Source organism: Garra rufa, unplaced genomic scaffold (genome assembly GCF_049309525.1).
Source record: "Garra rufa unplaced genomic scaffold, GarRuf1.0 hap1_unplaced_585, whole genome shotgun sequence".
NCBI lineage: Eukaryota > Metazoa > Chordata > Actinopteri > Cypriniformes > Cyprinidae > Garra > Garra rufa.
In genome coordinates this window covers 1-13,221 of record NW_027394851.1, presented here as the reverse complement: position 1 = coordinate 13,221, position 13,221 = coordinate 1, and the positions used below count along the sequence as shown (strand labels likewise).

The 13,221-nt window shown below is 34.5% G+C and overlaps 1 protein-coding gene across 1 annotated transcript; it reads right to left on the bottom strand.

Moving 5' to 3' along the window:
• Positions 1-1,396: 1,396 nt before the first annotated feature.
• Positions 1,397-12,815, bottom strand: LOC141317261 (mitochondrial proton/calcium exchanger protein-like; the record flags this gene model as incomplete). The annotated part of the gene is made up of 9 exons (XM_073833020.1): positions 1,397-5,382; positions 5,474-5,630; positions 6,153-6,185; positions 6,392-6,585; positions 6,653-6,787; positions 11,966-12,091; positions 12,182-12,361; positions 12,477-12,608; positions 12,696-12,815. Coding segments are annotated over 9 exons (1,230 nt in total), but the record flags the coding sequence as incomplete, so codon positions are not given.
• Between the last annotated feature and the right edge of the window lie 406 nt (positions 12,816-13,221).

Here is a 13,221-nt window from a genome sequence, read left to right as displayed (position 1 = left end):
CTATGACACCAGTCGAAAGTTTGGGGTTGGTGAGGTGTTTCTAAATAAAGAAGTCTCTTCTGCTCACCAAAGCTGCATTCATTTGATCCAAAATACAGTGAAAATTAAAACATGTTAAAATATGATTTATTTCTGTGATCAAAGCTACATTTTCAGCATCGTTATTCGTCTTCAGTGTCACATGACCCTTCAGAAATCATTCTAATATTTGATTTGCTGCTTAAACATTTCTGATTATTATCAATGTTGAAAACACTTGTGCTGCACAATATCTTTGTGAAAACCATCATTAAAAAATAAAATTACTAATTTTACTCATCAAGGACACATTAAATTGATCAAAAGTGACAGTAAAGCCATTTATAATGTTGCAAATGATTTCTATTTCAAATAAATGCTGTTCTTTTGAACTTTAGATTCATCTGTGAATCCTGAAAAATAAAATGCATCAGTTTACACAAAAATATTGTGCAGCACAAGTGTTTTCAACATTGATAATAATCAGACATGTGTCTTAAAGTGCAAATCAGCATATTAGAATGATTTCTGAAGGATCATATGACATATATATATATATATTAGTTTTTTTCTAAAACCAATTATATATATATTATATATATATATATATATATATATATATAAACACACACACACACACACACACACACACACACACACACACACACATATATATGTGTGTGTGTGTGTGTTTCAGAAATACTAAAAAAAATGTGTTTTTAAACATTTTTCTGGTTTTCTGGCATTTTTCTGTGTCATTTTATAAGTTGTATTAGTACTGTCTTTACATTAAGTAATATATATTTCTGTCACAGATTCAAGTTCATCATACTTATTTTTTAAAGGCTGTTAAGACCTTTAAATTTCTGTCTACATACAATATGACGAGAGTTTTTCTCAAAAGAAAAAGTAAAATGCTTATGAAGTGACACTGAGTGACAGAGTAGTTCTAGAGATTATGTTTGTGTTCATGCACTCCTAGATTGAGGCGTTAGAAGCTAAAAACAGCATTTGCGCCATCCATTCACAAAGAGACATGCAGAACATGCAGGATTCATATTTAAATAATATTTGTGCAGCTTAATATTCATAGACGCTAGTCCAAATCGCATTTTGATTTAAGTGTACTGACCTACTTTTAATTTATTCATTCAAAATTTGCAAATTCTGTGACATTCCACATTTTACAGTAAATTTCATTTTTATGATTGGATTCCGTCTGTTTTCTGTGTTTTCCAGATATCATAGGGCTCTAAACAGGGCGGTGAAAAGGCATCAAAGCAATTAAATGATAAAAAAAGTAAGACAAAAAGATATATGGAACATGAAAATGCACATGGATTTAAGTCAAAAATGAAGGGGAAAAAAAGTACACAACTTAAAGATCAGTTTGATTTTATTAGACTTTGGAACCAATGGTATGTAAATAGTATATTTACATAGGTAGTATGAACAATAAAATAAAATAATTTTACGTCATACTGATTTTCAACATTTTTGCACATATCACTCTCATTTTCACCCATTATTCAGTCTACAAGTTAACTAGCGTAACAGTATTTAGGTTTTCAACCTTTTAAAATACAGGACGGTCTAGAAAATACCATGAAAGACACAATGTACAGGCCTCAAAAGGGGAAAATAAATAACTCAAATTCATTTCAATTAGCCTAAGCAGTAAATTAGTTTCCATCGTGTCTCTACTCCCTCCATCTGTGGTCACTTATGTGCACATGCATCGTCTTTTATAAATTTATCTGAAAACTCAATTTAAAATTGCAAAACAAAACACAATAAGGTAACTTTATACCTTTCTACAAAATTCCCACTTCGTCCCATCTACCACAAAAATTCAAGTGTGCGTTTCCTCAAATATCTCTCAATATCTCTCAGTGTGCAAACAGACATTACATGCATCTTCCTGAGTCTACACTCCAAAAAGGGGAAAAATAAAAATAAAGCTTTTAATAATTATAGTGCAATTACACATCAGCATAAAACACTTGCTCTAAAAAAACATAAACATGGACTATCATACGGTAAATTAATACTAATTCATGAAAATATTTTAAGGCCTAAACGCCGTTACTGTAGTAGAGGGTCCCCTAGGTAAGTTACAGACAGTTCACTCAAAAATTACAATCCTGTCATCATTTACTCACCCTCGTGTAGTTATAAACATTTCAGATTTTTTTCCCCTTGCATGGAAAAGAGCAGAGTGAACATTCTGTTAAACATCTTATTTTGTGTTCTACATAATAACACGAGGGTGAACAAATACTGAAAAAGACTGAATATTAATTTTTGGGTGAACTATCCTTTTAAGGGACACGATGTGAAATAGGCACCCAATCTCTCTCTGTCTGAGACACAGCACAGGAACAGTGTTTTGAGGTTAGACATGCTGGTCCCTCGCTATGACATGTTTAGGGTTAAGATGATGTATCCCCTGCCTTGCGTGTCCTGTGAAACTATGCTACCAGACTCCGGTGAGCGTGCACGTCTCATGCTGATCGACACATTCCAGTTAGTGTAGGTGCTCTGCTATGAGAACAACTGCTGCCACTCTCTCCATGTAAGGAGTGAGGGATCATCCAGGTCACTGGCTGAGACATACCCTGATTCTGTCTGCACTGACCTCCATTTTTTCTCTTTCAGGTACCTAGCAGAACTTCGTCACACATACAAACATTCAAAAACACACATCATCTATCATTAACCCAAGCTAGCTAACAGAGACGCCCACTGCACAGATATTTACAATGCAAATACCAGCAATTATTAATATAGCTACAGTCGAGGTCAAAAATGTACACCCTCTTTTAGAATCTGCAAAATGTTCATTATTTTATCAAAATAAGTGGGATCATACAAAATGCATGTTATTGTTTCTTTATCACAAGAGAAAATAATAGTTGAATTTATGAAAATGACCCTGTTCAAAAGTTTTACCGTTCAAAAGTGGGACCTGAGGGATTTTTCTGAAGAACAGTGGGTAGGTCAACTGTTCTGGACAAACAAGAGACTCATGAACAACTACCACTAAACAAAAACACAGCTGTGAATCATTCAGGTAACAACACAGTATTAAGGATCAAGGGGATGTAAACTTTTGAACTGGGTCATTTTTTTTATAAATTCAACTATTATTTTCTTTTGTGGATTATATGTAAACATCTATGTAAAATACCTTATCAAGGTCAGTAATAAATCAACAATAACATGCATTTTGTATGATCCCTCTTATTTTGGTCAAATAATAAACATTTTGCAGATTCTGAAAGGGGGTGTAAACTTTTGACCTCAACTGTATATTATCACAATTTAATTCCTTGAGCTGATTTTGGACAAGGGATTTTGATTACTAAGGCCACAACGTAAATGTGTTGCTGAAATCAATCCAAGATAAAAGTTAAATAAAAAAGTGCGACTTTTAAAAATTTGACTCAGCCACCATCTTCAAGTCTGTACAAAAGCTTCTGCCCTGAATAAAGCTGAAGTGCTGAATAGATACGTCCAAATACTACTTCAGACTTTTGCTGAAAGCCGCAGTGCTTGGTGGCTTGAATGTGTATGTACAAGTATAAATGAAGTATAACATCTGCAACAAAGCTTCTTTGGTTATTAAATAAACACGAGCGTGATACTCAACATCATCTGAGCGACATTCAAGAATCTCGTGAAGCTTGTGAACTGAAAAGAAATACAAATACAACAGAATAAAAAGGGATGAGTAGTGGAATGATAGTGACAGGTGATGTGATGTGCAAAGAGAGGAAATGACTTCAGATCACAGGAATAACATCACTGCCATGTTGAAAGATTATAAGAATAATAAAGTTTACATTTTTGCAGCTGAAGTGCAAATTTCCATGACAAAAAAAAAATAATGGCTGATAGTTGCACTCCAAACTCATGCTATTGGTTGCTCTAATGATATTATATCCAGCTCAACAAGGCCGCTCAAACAAACAGTCCATTTTGTGTCAAAAAAGACACATTCCACATTTAAGAGTATATTTCTGAAAATACATAAACAAATATTCTTTTTAATTTTAGCTCTAAATTTATGGAGCCCCGCACTTGACTAATAACAGATACAATGGTCATTAATTAAAGGAAACTCTGGCTTGGTATTAAGACTCATATGGCTTAATATAACATAAATGACGTTTCATACTAAAATATGTAGTAGAAAACCCAATAAACATTTACGTTATTTTAAAAATCCACGTTTTATACATATTTTAGACTGTGGGGGACGTCATAATTTTGATGGCATGAAATGGTGAGCTACTGCCGCTACCTGTCGCTATTTTTACCACAACGCAACTCGGAAAATAAAATACCGATACGATGACCACAGCTACTGAAAAAGCTTAGAGGCGGTGATGCATGTATGCATAACCTTAAACCAAATGCCATACCATTGATTTTTTCCCCCCACAAAAAGTCTAAACGCCCCCTGATATCAAGTGAAATCCGCCCTGAGAAACTTCTTCAGTGGCAAGAAAAGCATTGCATATTTACATCCTGCCAGGATGGCATCTAGCGCTTCTTGTCTCTGCCGTTCGTAAGTTCTTTCAGTAGCTATGGTCTACTAAAAGCCTCAAATGCATCAAGGCTATAGTGGAGAGAACAAAGACGTGGGTCTTTAAGAAGTTTTATCCGTCCACAGCTTCACTTTTTTTTTCCGTTAGGGATAGCAGTGAAGACTTGAAAAGTTTCCAAAAAAACATTTCTGGAGCATAGAAATAGAAATAATGGGTTTTCTACTACATATTTTAGTAAGAGACATCATTTATGTAATATTAAGTCATACAAGTCCTAATACCCAGGGTTCCCTTTAAGATTTCATTCACTTTACTTAATTTGTTCCCTCATATTAGTTAAATCATGGCAATGTTGTACTGCTTCATTCCTTGTTCTTTAATTTCGTTAGTTTTAATTTAATTTAGTGGGGCTCCATGGTGCATTACTTTTGTAATTGCATTAATAAATAAATATCTTAATTCATTCATTAAACAGTCTTATTTGAACAAAGCAATTTTTGTTTGTTCTATGTTCTTTCTTTGTTCTATATATACACACATGAATCCATATGGGAGGTCAGCCTAGTTTCAGTTTCACACTGAAGCTTCTTAACACATACTAATAGATCTGAAAAGCTTCAAAAGCTTCAGGATCTTTTCCATTGCCTACATGGGAAGTCTAGTTTTGAATTTTAGCTGCCTGCTCCTTTTCAACCTTCTCCTTGGCTTTTTCTTTCTCCACCAGCTTCTCCTCCTTCTGCAGCATCACCATGATCTCTGCCACCTGGTTGGTGGAGATATCGATGTCTTCCTTATCGATCAGCTCCATCACCTGATGCACAAACACGCCACATAAATGTCAACGTCAAACTATAATGCAGATTCAACCATACAGAAAAAGGAAAGAAGCCTCATCTTGTTACCTTTAAGACATCATCAATGTCTATCTTGCCATCTTTGTTTTCGTCGAGTGCATCTGCGATGCTTTGCAGCTTGTGTTCAGGGATGTTCTGGAGCTGCTTCATGACTGTAATGAGCTCGTTGATGCTTACCAGATTCTCCCTGTAGGATAGGAACAGACTGCATACATGGAACGGTTACTTAATAACACAAGGGGTAAGATGGTGGCGGACGAGTAAGTTCATGGATTAACCAGTCGCATGCCAAGATAGCCGTGCAGGGTTCCCAGAAGAGATATCCGAGAGTGAAAGCATTTTTGGAGTCATTAATGAGAAAACGATTCGCTGATCTACAATAATTTTTGACTAAATCATACAAGCCTTATTTGCAGAAGATGAAAACAAAAACTTTTACATGAGTGATTCATCTTATACTTGCAGAACTGAGAACAAGTGAACAAGATTTCACAGCAAAATCCTAAATCACACAACTGATTATCCACAATAACCGGCATTAATTAAATAAATGCTAGTAAAAGAAATGACAAGCGCGTTGCTGATGGATTAAAATATTAAATCAAACAAAAATCACACTTCAGATCCCCCTTAGGCCTACTTGGTTAAAAAAATATGGTGTTTAGTCCATATTTTTAAATTAATGCAACAAACAAAATGAAAGGCGAGAGGCCTCTCCTGTCCTTACCTTGGCAAGTCACTATGTTTCTCAAAGAACAATCTAAAAAAAACAACAAAAAATTATTTTTAATTGGACTGGGAACCCTTCTGTTTTGGCTTGCGTTTAAAACCGGTTTATTCTTCCACCACCATGTTAACGTGTCGATTGCAACACGTCATCATGCATTACTGATGACACACACAGAAATCACCATTCAACACAATTTTATACAAACTCAAACTTTTATGCAAATCAAGGTCTCTTACCCAATTGGCGGTGTGGTGCCGCTGTCCATCTGTCCGTTTAGCACCATCTTGTCCTTCTCCAGCTCAGTGACGATCTTATCCATTCTGCCAATCATGCGGTTGACCCGCTTCGACAGACGCTTACTTGCTTTGGACTCCTCCACCACTTCCTCCTGTCCTGTCTTGGACAGCTCTCGCTTGATCTCCTCCAGGTCCTGTAGAAAGACACGTTTAAATGCTTCTGACAGAAATGAAAATGGACCACTGGTTTATAGTACACACCTCACTGTACTCCTGCACATCATCCTTCAGGTCCTCCAGCTCCTCTTTCTCTTTGGTGAGGAGATTCTTCTGCTCTTTCAGTTTGGTGCAGGCATCATTCAGCATGTCAATCTCCTCCTTAGTGATCTCCTCTCCCTGAAAAATGCCATACAGTGTCCATCAGCACTCTCTCCAGGGTAGATGCACACATTTCTATACATGCACAGCAGTGTTGGGGAACCTTTGAATCAGTGGATTTTGGTTCTGGTTAGATGGAAGCTCTGGAAATTGAACGAAATCTATCAAATTTAATGAGGAAATGCAGTTGAGCTCAAAATTGCATATCCCCCATTCAGAATCTCCAAAATGTTAATTATTTTACCAAAATAAGAGGGATCATACAAAATGCATGTTATTTTTTTATTTAGTACTGACCTGAATAAGATATTTCACATAAAAGATGTTTACATATAGTCCACAAGAAAAAATAATACTTGAATTTTTTTAAAATGACCCCATTCAAAAGTTTACATCCCCTTAATACTGTGTTGTTACTTGAATGATCCACAGCTGTTTTTTTCTTTGTTTGTTTGGTTTTGTTAAGTGATAGTTGTTCTTGAGTCCCTTGTTTGTCCTGAACAGTTAAACTGCCCGTGTTCTTCAGAAAAACCCTTTAGGTCCCACAAATTCTTTGGTTTTCCGGTATTTTTGTGTATTTGAACCCTTTCCAACAATGACTGTATGATTTTGAGATCCATCTAGGGTTCCCACACCTTGGTAAACTTCAAATTCAAGGCCCTTTCAAAGGACTTTCCACGTCCAATACCCTCAAATTCAAGTACATAATGTGGGAACACATTTCAAGTGAGAGCAAGGTTACATTGTGTTACCTTGTAAGAATAACTGTTACAGTTTTCATATGTCAAATACTATGCATTTATTTTTGGCCATTTGAAAGATTTGATATTCTATTTGTTGTAACGTATACCACAAAGTACCTAACACAGGAAACACTTAACGCATAAACAAGATAGTATGCCTAGGCCACGAAGTGTTGGCAAAATAGCACATCAGTGGACTGGAGGGAATAATATGGAATTTTCTTGCACAAAATTAATTCAAGCACTTTTAAGGACCTGTATCTATGTATGTTTATATTCAAAAACATCCAAGGGTCTTGACTTTTTTTTTTTTTCTCAGATTCACAAACTTTCAAGGATTTCAAGGACCCATGGAATCTTTTAACACTGATGACAACTGAGGCACTCATATGCAACTATTACAAAATGTTCAAACACTCACTGATGCTTCAGAAAGAAAAAAAAAAACATTTGTTAAGAGCCGGGGGTGAAAACTTTTTGAATGTGCAGATCAGGGTAAATTTGACTTATTTTGTCTTCTGGGAAAATCTTCTGTAGCCTCTGAAGGGCAGTACTAAATGAAAAATATGATATTTAGGCAAAATAAGAAAAACGCACTCAGTTGTCCTCAGTGTGAAAAGGATCTCAAAGTCATACAGTCATTGTTGGAAAGGGTTCAAATACACAAAAATGCTGGAAAACCAAAGAAATTGTAGGACCTGAAGGATTTTTCTGATGAACAGTGGGCAGTTTAACTGCTGAACTACTGTCACACATTTATAAAGTGTATTAGTTACTCCCCAACTCTGATGCAGAGACATAAAAAGGTTGCTCTTAAATAAGAGGATCAGTCAGAGGAAAGGACCATCTTCCATACAACAAAGGTGATTACAAAAAGGTCACTAAAACCAACTGAAACACATTGTAGGGCTAATTCAGTGGGTCTCTGAGGAACATAAAACAACCATGAGGATTTGCTGCATGTTTCATATGCAATGTGCTAGACACATACTCATATAGGAATAGAGTTGGGGTGAAGTGGAAAGGAAGATGCAGGTGTTTCAACACAAAAAAGCTTCTGCTCTTTCAAATCACTGTATTCACACAATATTATGTACATTTGATGCAGTAGTTCTTTTGTTATGCTAAAAATAACAAGTCTTACAAGAATCTAAAAGCTGGAATACACTACACAACTTTTTAAAATCTGAACAGATTTTTAAAACACTAGGCAGCATACACTTACTGACTTTGTAAATAGTGACAGAGGACAACAGTGTGCCACGTTTCTAGGAGACACTTGACAAATGAAAACAATGTGTTCTAAAATCGGCTGAAATATCAAACATGTTTGATATTCTCAGACCAGATATAATCAGAGTCTAAAGCTAAAGAAAAAGTCTTTGACCTTCATACAGTCAAACCAAAATGTATTCAGACACCTTCAACATTTCTCACATTATCACAGTGTATTCACTATAGTTTAGAAAATGGTAAAAAAAAAAATATGACAACAACTCAAAGTTAAACTGTGTCAGAACAAATTCATCTTGATAATGTCTGATCATTTTGATAGAAAGGCATGTAGTGGATTACATTTAACTAAAATTGTTCAGATAACTGTTTGACAATATTTAAACAACTATCAATACTTTGTTCACCAATTACCAAGCGATGCTTAATTTTGTTTAGTCAGTGGTGTAAAAAGGTCACATTAGCAATTAAAGAAAAAACACTACATAAATGAACTACTGTACAGTGCCCTGCACCCACTAGTAAAAATGTAAAAATGATATCTGGTGTCTGAATAATTTTTGGTTTGACTGTACACTACTTGATTTGCTGTGGAATCTGTCAACTTTAATCTGCAGACTGGCTCTGACTTCAGGAAACTTGCGTCAACGTCTCCAGACTGTAACCAGTGGAAAATCAGGGCAAAAATAGTGTACTGTATTCCAGCCTTAAGTCTAACTCTAGTGGAAAAGCTCAGATTATGAAACTGTAAATGAAGGAAAGCACACAATAAAGTGACTAAGAGAGCAGAGCATCAGTGTGGTGATCTCCAGATGGGGAGCAGCTCAGCATCTAACCTGAATGCGCAGATACCTCTGCCATTGCTCGAACTGAAGAAATAAACACGCAAAATGATACACTACACACAAAAATAGAGAAAAAGCAGCTCCTGTAACATAACAGCACAAGATCCTGTTCTACAGGAAATCCAAGTCAGAGAAGTGAATCAGCTGGATCATTTTTACAGCTAAGTTAATCTTAAATTTATACTACAATACCATTTTACGTATCAGCAAGTACATCAACACATTTAATTCAAGTAGAATGGGCATATACTTTAATGTTTATTACTATGATAGAAAATAGCTCATAGCATTGCCAAGATTTGCTGTCATGTGGAATGACTTGCCTTAAAAGGGTTATAAAAACACTTTGTAATAGCTTTCATTACTCATTAAAAGTGATGCATAATATTGGATGATGCCGATATATTTCCACAAAGTCTCTCCTGTGTGAAAATTCCAAGCAAATTATTTTTAATTTGAGTTAGTTTTTAACAAGAACTTATTTGTTAGAATTAAATAAACAATAATGAAGCTCTTTTATAATGACAACACTGAAGCTTTCAAAATAACTGTAAATAATCTATATATCAATCACTGCATATGTGCAGTGGTAACCTCAACATATTATTTTAATAATTAACATTTGCAGATGGTCTAAAGCAAAAGAGTTGAAAGAATTCTGAAAACCTTTTAGAGCTCATCATTTGTTTAAAAAATGTAACATATTACACATTAATTAATAAATCAGTATATATAAAATTATATAAATGTCATTATACAAGTGTCATGTTTGTGATTTTTTTTTTGTAAGCGATAGCTGCTGACCTTTAAATCAAAACATACTCATGATTTTATGACATCAATTACTGATTTATTTAATCATAAATCTAATCTAAATGTTATTTGTGTATTTTACTTTCATTTTATTAGAAGTAGGCCAACAGCGCCCGCTACGGAATTAAAACTCCTTACCGAACAGGCATTCCTAGTCATTAACAAATATAATTTTATAACACTTCACAGATTATAAGTAATATACACTACTGTTTCAAAAGTTTCGTTTTTTCGTTGTTGTTTTTGAAAGTCGTCGCTTATTCTCACTAAGGGTGCATTGTTTTTATTGTGTTTTTGACCAAATAGATCAATAACACAATAAAAACAGTCATATTGTGAAATACTAATTGTTTTCTATTTTAATATCTTTTGAAATATAATTTTTTCCTCATCCAAGTTTTTTTGAGCACCAAATCTATGTTGATTTGATCCTCAAAAACATTTCTTATTATTATCAGCAGTGTTGGGGAAAGTTACTTTTATAAGTAATGCATTACAATATTGCGTTACTCCCTAAAAAGTAACTAATTTATGCGTTACATTTCTTTTGCATTACTTTTTAAATCTGGGCAGGGCTTGCTTGGTTGTTTTTAAATATAAAAAGTTAGAATTTTAGCAAATGTAAAAGCCCTTTCACACCAAGAAGTGAAATGAATAAGCCTCAGGCTGAAGGAAAAGTCAATTCACATCTGTACCGTAAACTGTAGGAAAAGGAAGTACAACACTCTTCTGTTAGTTAATATAAAGTAAGTTTTGCTTATTAGTATGGTTGAATTGGATCAACAAAGGTCAGCATCAAAGAGGGATTAAACGCATAAAGAAATTAAAAAGTAACTGGCAATACTTTTTTGAAAAAGTAACTCAGATATTTTCTCGTAAATGAAAAAGTAATGCGTTACTTTACTAGTTACTTGAAAAAGTAATCTGATTACATAACTTGCGGTACTTATAATACGTTACCCCCAACACTGATAATCAATATCAAAAATATTTGTGTTGCTTAAATTTTTTTTATCATGTTTTCTGCAAAAAATATTAAGGATTTCTTAAATGAATGTAAAGTTTAAAAGAACTGCATTTTTTGAACATTATAAATGACTGTATCATCACATTTGATTAATTTAATGCATCATTGCTCAATAGAAGTATTAATTTCTTTAAAAAAAAAAGAAAAAAAACTTGCCAACCCCAATTTTTGAACTGTAATGCACATTTAAGTTGCTCACAGATAAATTAAATTAAGTTGCTTTCAGATAAATATTTCTGTACTTGATTTTATTTCTTCTTAACAGTGTTAAAAGTTATTTTATACATCTTCAGAGTTCATATAGATTTAAGCAAGAAAACTTTCTGTTCATCTCTTTTGTGTCTTTTTGTGTGTTAAGTTCCTCTCAAATGCAAATTTAAATCATGTTTTCATATAAATATTTTTGTATTTGATTGTATTTCTTGGTAATGTTCAATAACAGTTATTTCATACATCTTTAGAGTTCATATAGATTTAAGAAAACATTCTGTTCACGTCTTGTGTGTGTGCTTTTTTCTGCGTGTGAGTGTCTTACCTTAATACCCTCCAGCACCGGTGCAGTATCTCGTAGTGTTTCTGAATGGATGGCCACATCTACACTGGAAAGAGCATGTTCTGCATCCACCCGTTGTTCTGCTTCCAACTCCACCACCTCAGCCTCCTGGAAACACATTGAAAACCTTTCATGAACATTTCTCCTATACTACAGGCATGACGCAGGAATCACTGTCAGACTGAAAAAACTAATGACCCGTGCAGCCTGTTCCTTTTGCTCCTTTTCTTTCTCTGCAGCATCAGCTAGTCTCTCCAACTCCCGCTCTCTGTTTTCCTGTTGGATAGCTGCCTCTTCCTGTAGCGTGGCTTCCAGCTTGGTTTTGTTATCCACTTTAGAAAAGTCCAGCTCTGCCACCTTCACCTGCGCCTCTTTAGTCTGTGAATGCACAAACAAACAACACACTGTCATAACACAGAAAATCTGAAGAGTATTTTTTTGTGAAACTATCCCACATTTATCATAAATATTTTGTATATTGTACAGTACATACCACAATGTCTGGCAAGTTCTGTAGTGTGGTTTTAAGCTGGTCTGCAGGGGACAGCGTGTCTGGCAGGAACATGGCTCGGGACAGCAGCAGCAGAGATGTGGGGATGTGCTGATTGAGATGGAGCTCCAACCACTAACATGATCAAAAATGTGAAATACACAATTAGATGATCTATTACTAGGAAGAAATCATTGTAGCGGGAAGTGCAGCATGTGTTACCTGTTTAAGCTGTTCTCTCAGTCGGTCCTCCGTCACACCCAGAGCTCTCATCCCTCTCACACGACATGCTGACTGCAGCTCGTTCACATTCAGAGTGTCCACTCCTTCCTCTGCTATCAGCTGTCAATAACATACACGTGAAAAAAAATTAGATAGGAATCAGATATCTGGTGCAGAAATGTTGGCAGATATCATTCATAATTGTTTTAATTTGATCTGAATTCTTACAATATTGCAGTTATGTTATTATGAATTTAGTGTAAGCCTAATATATATAAAAATCATCATTTATTGGGTACTTGCCCTAACCTCTAAATTTCAACTTATGAAAATAATATTGCAATAATTTTTGTATTTTTTTTCCATTGTTGTTTTTAAAAGTATCTTTTTGATTCTTTTAAAAAAGTGAAGTAAATATATATATATATATATATATATATATATATATATATATATATATATATATATATATTATATATATATATATATTCCATGGAATGTCTGGATACTGGATTCTGATTGGCTG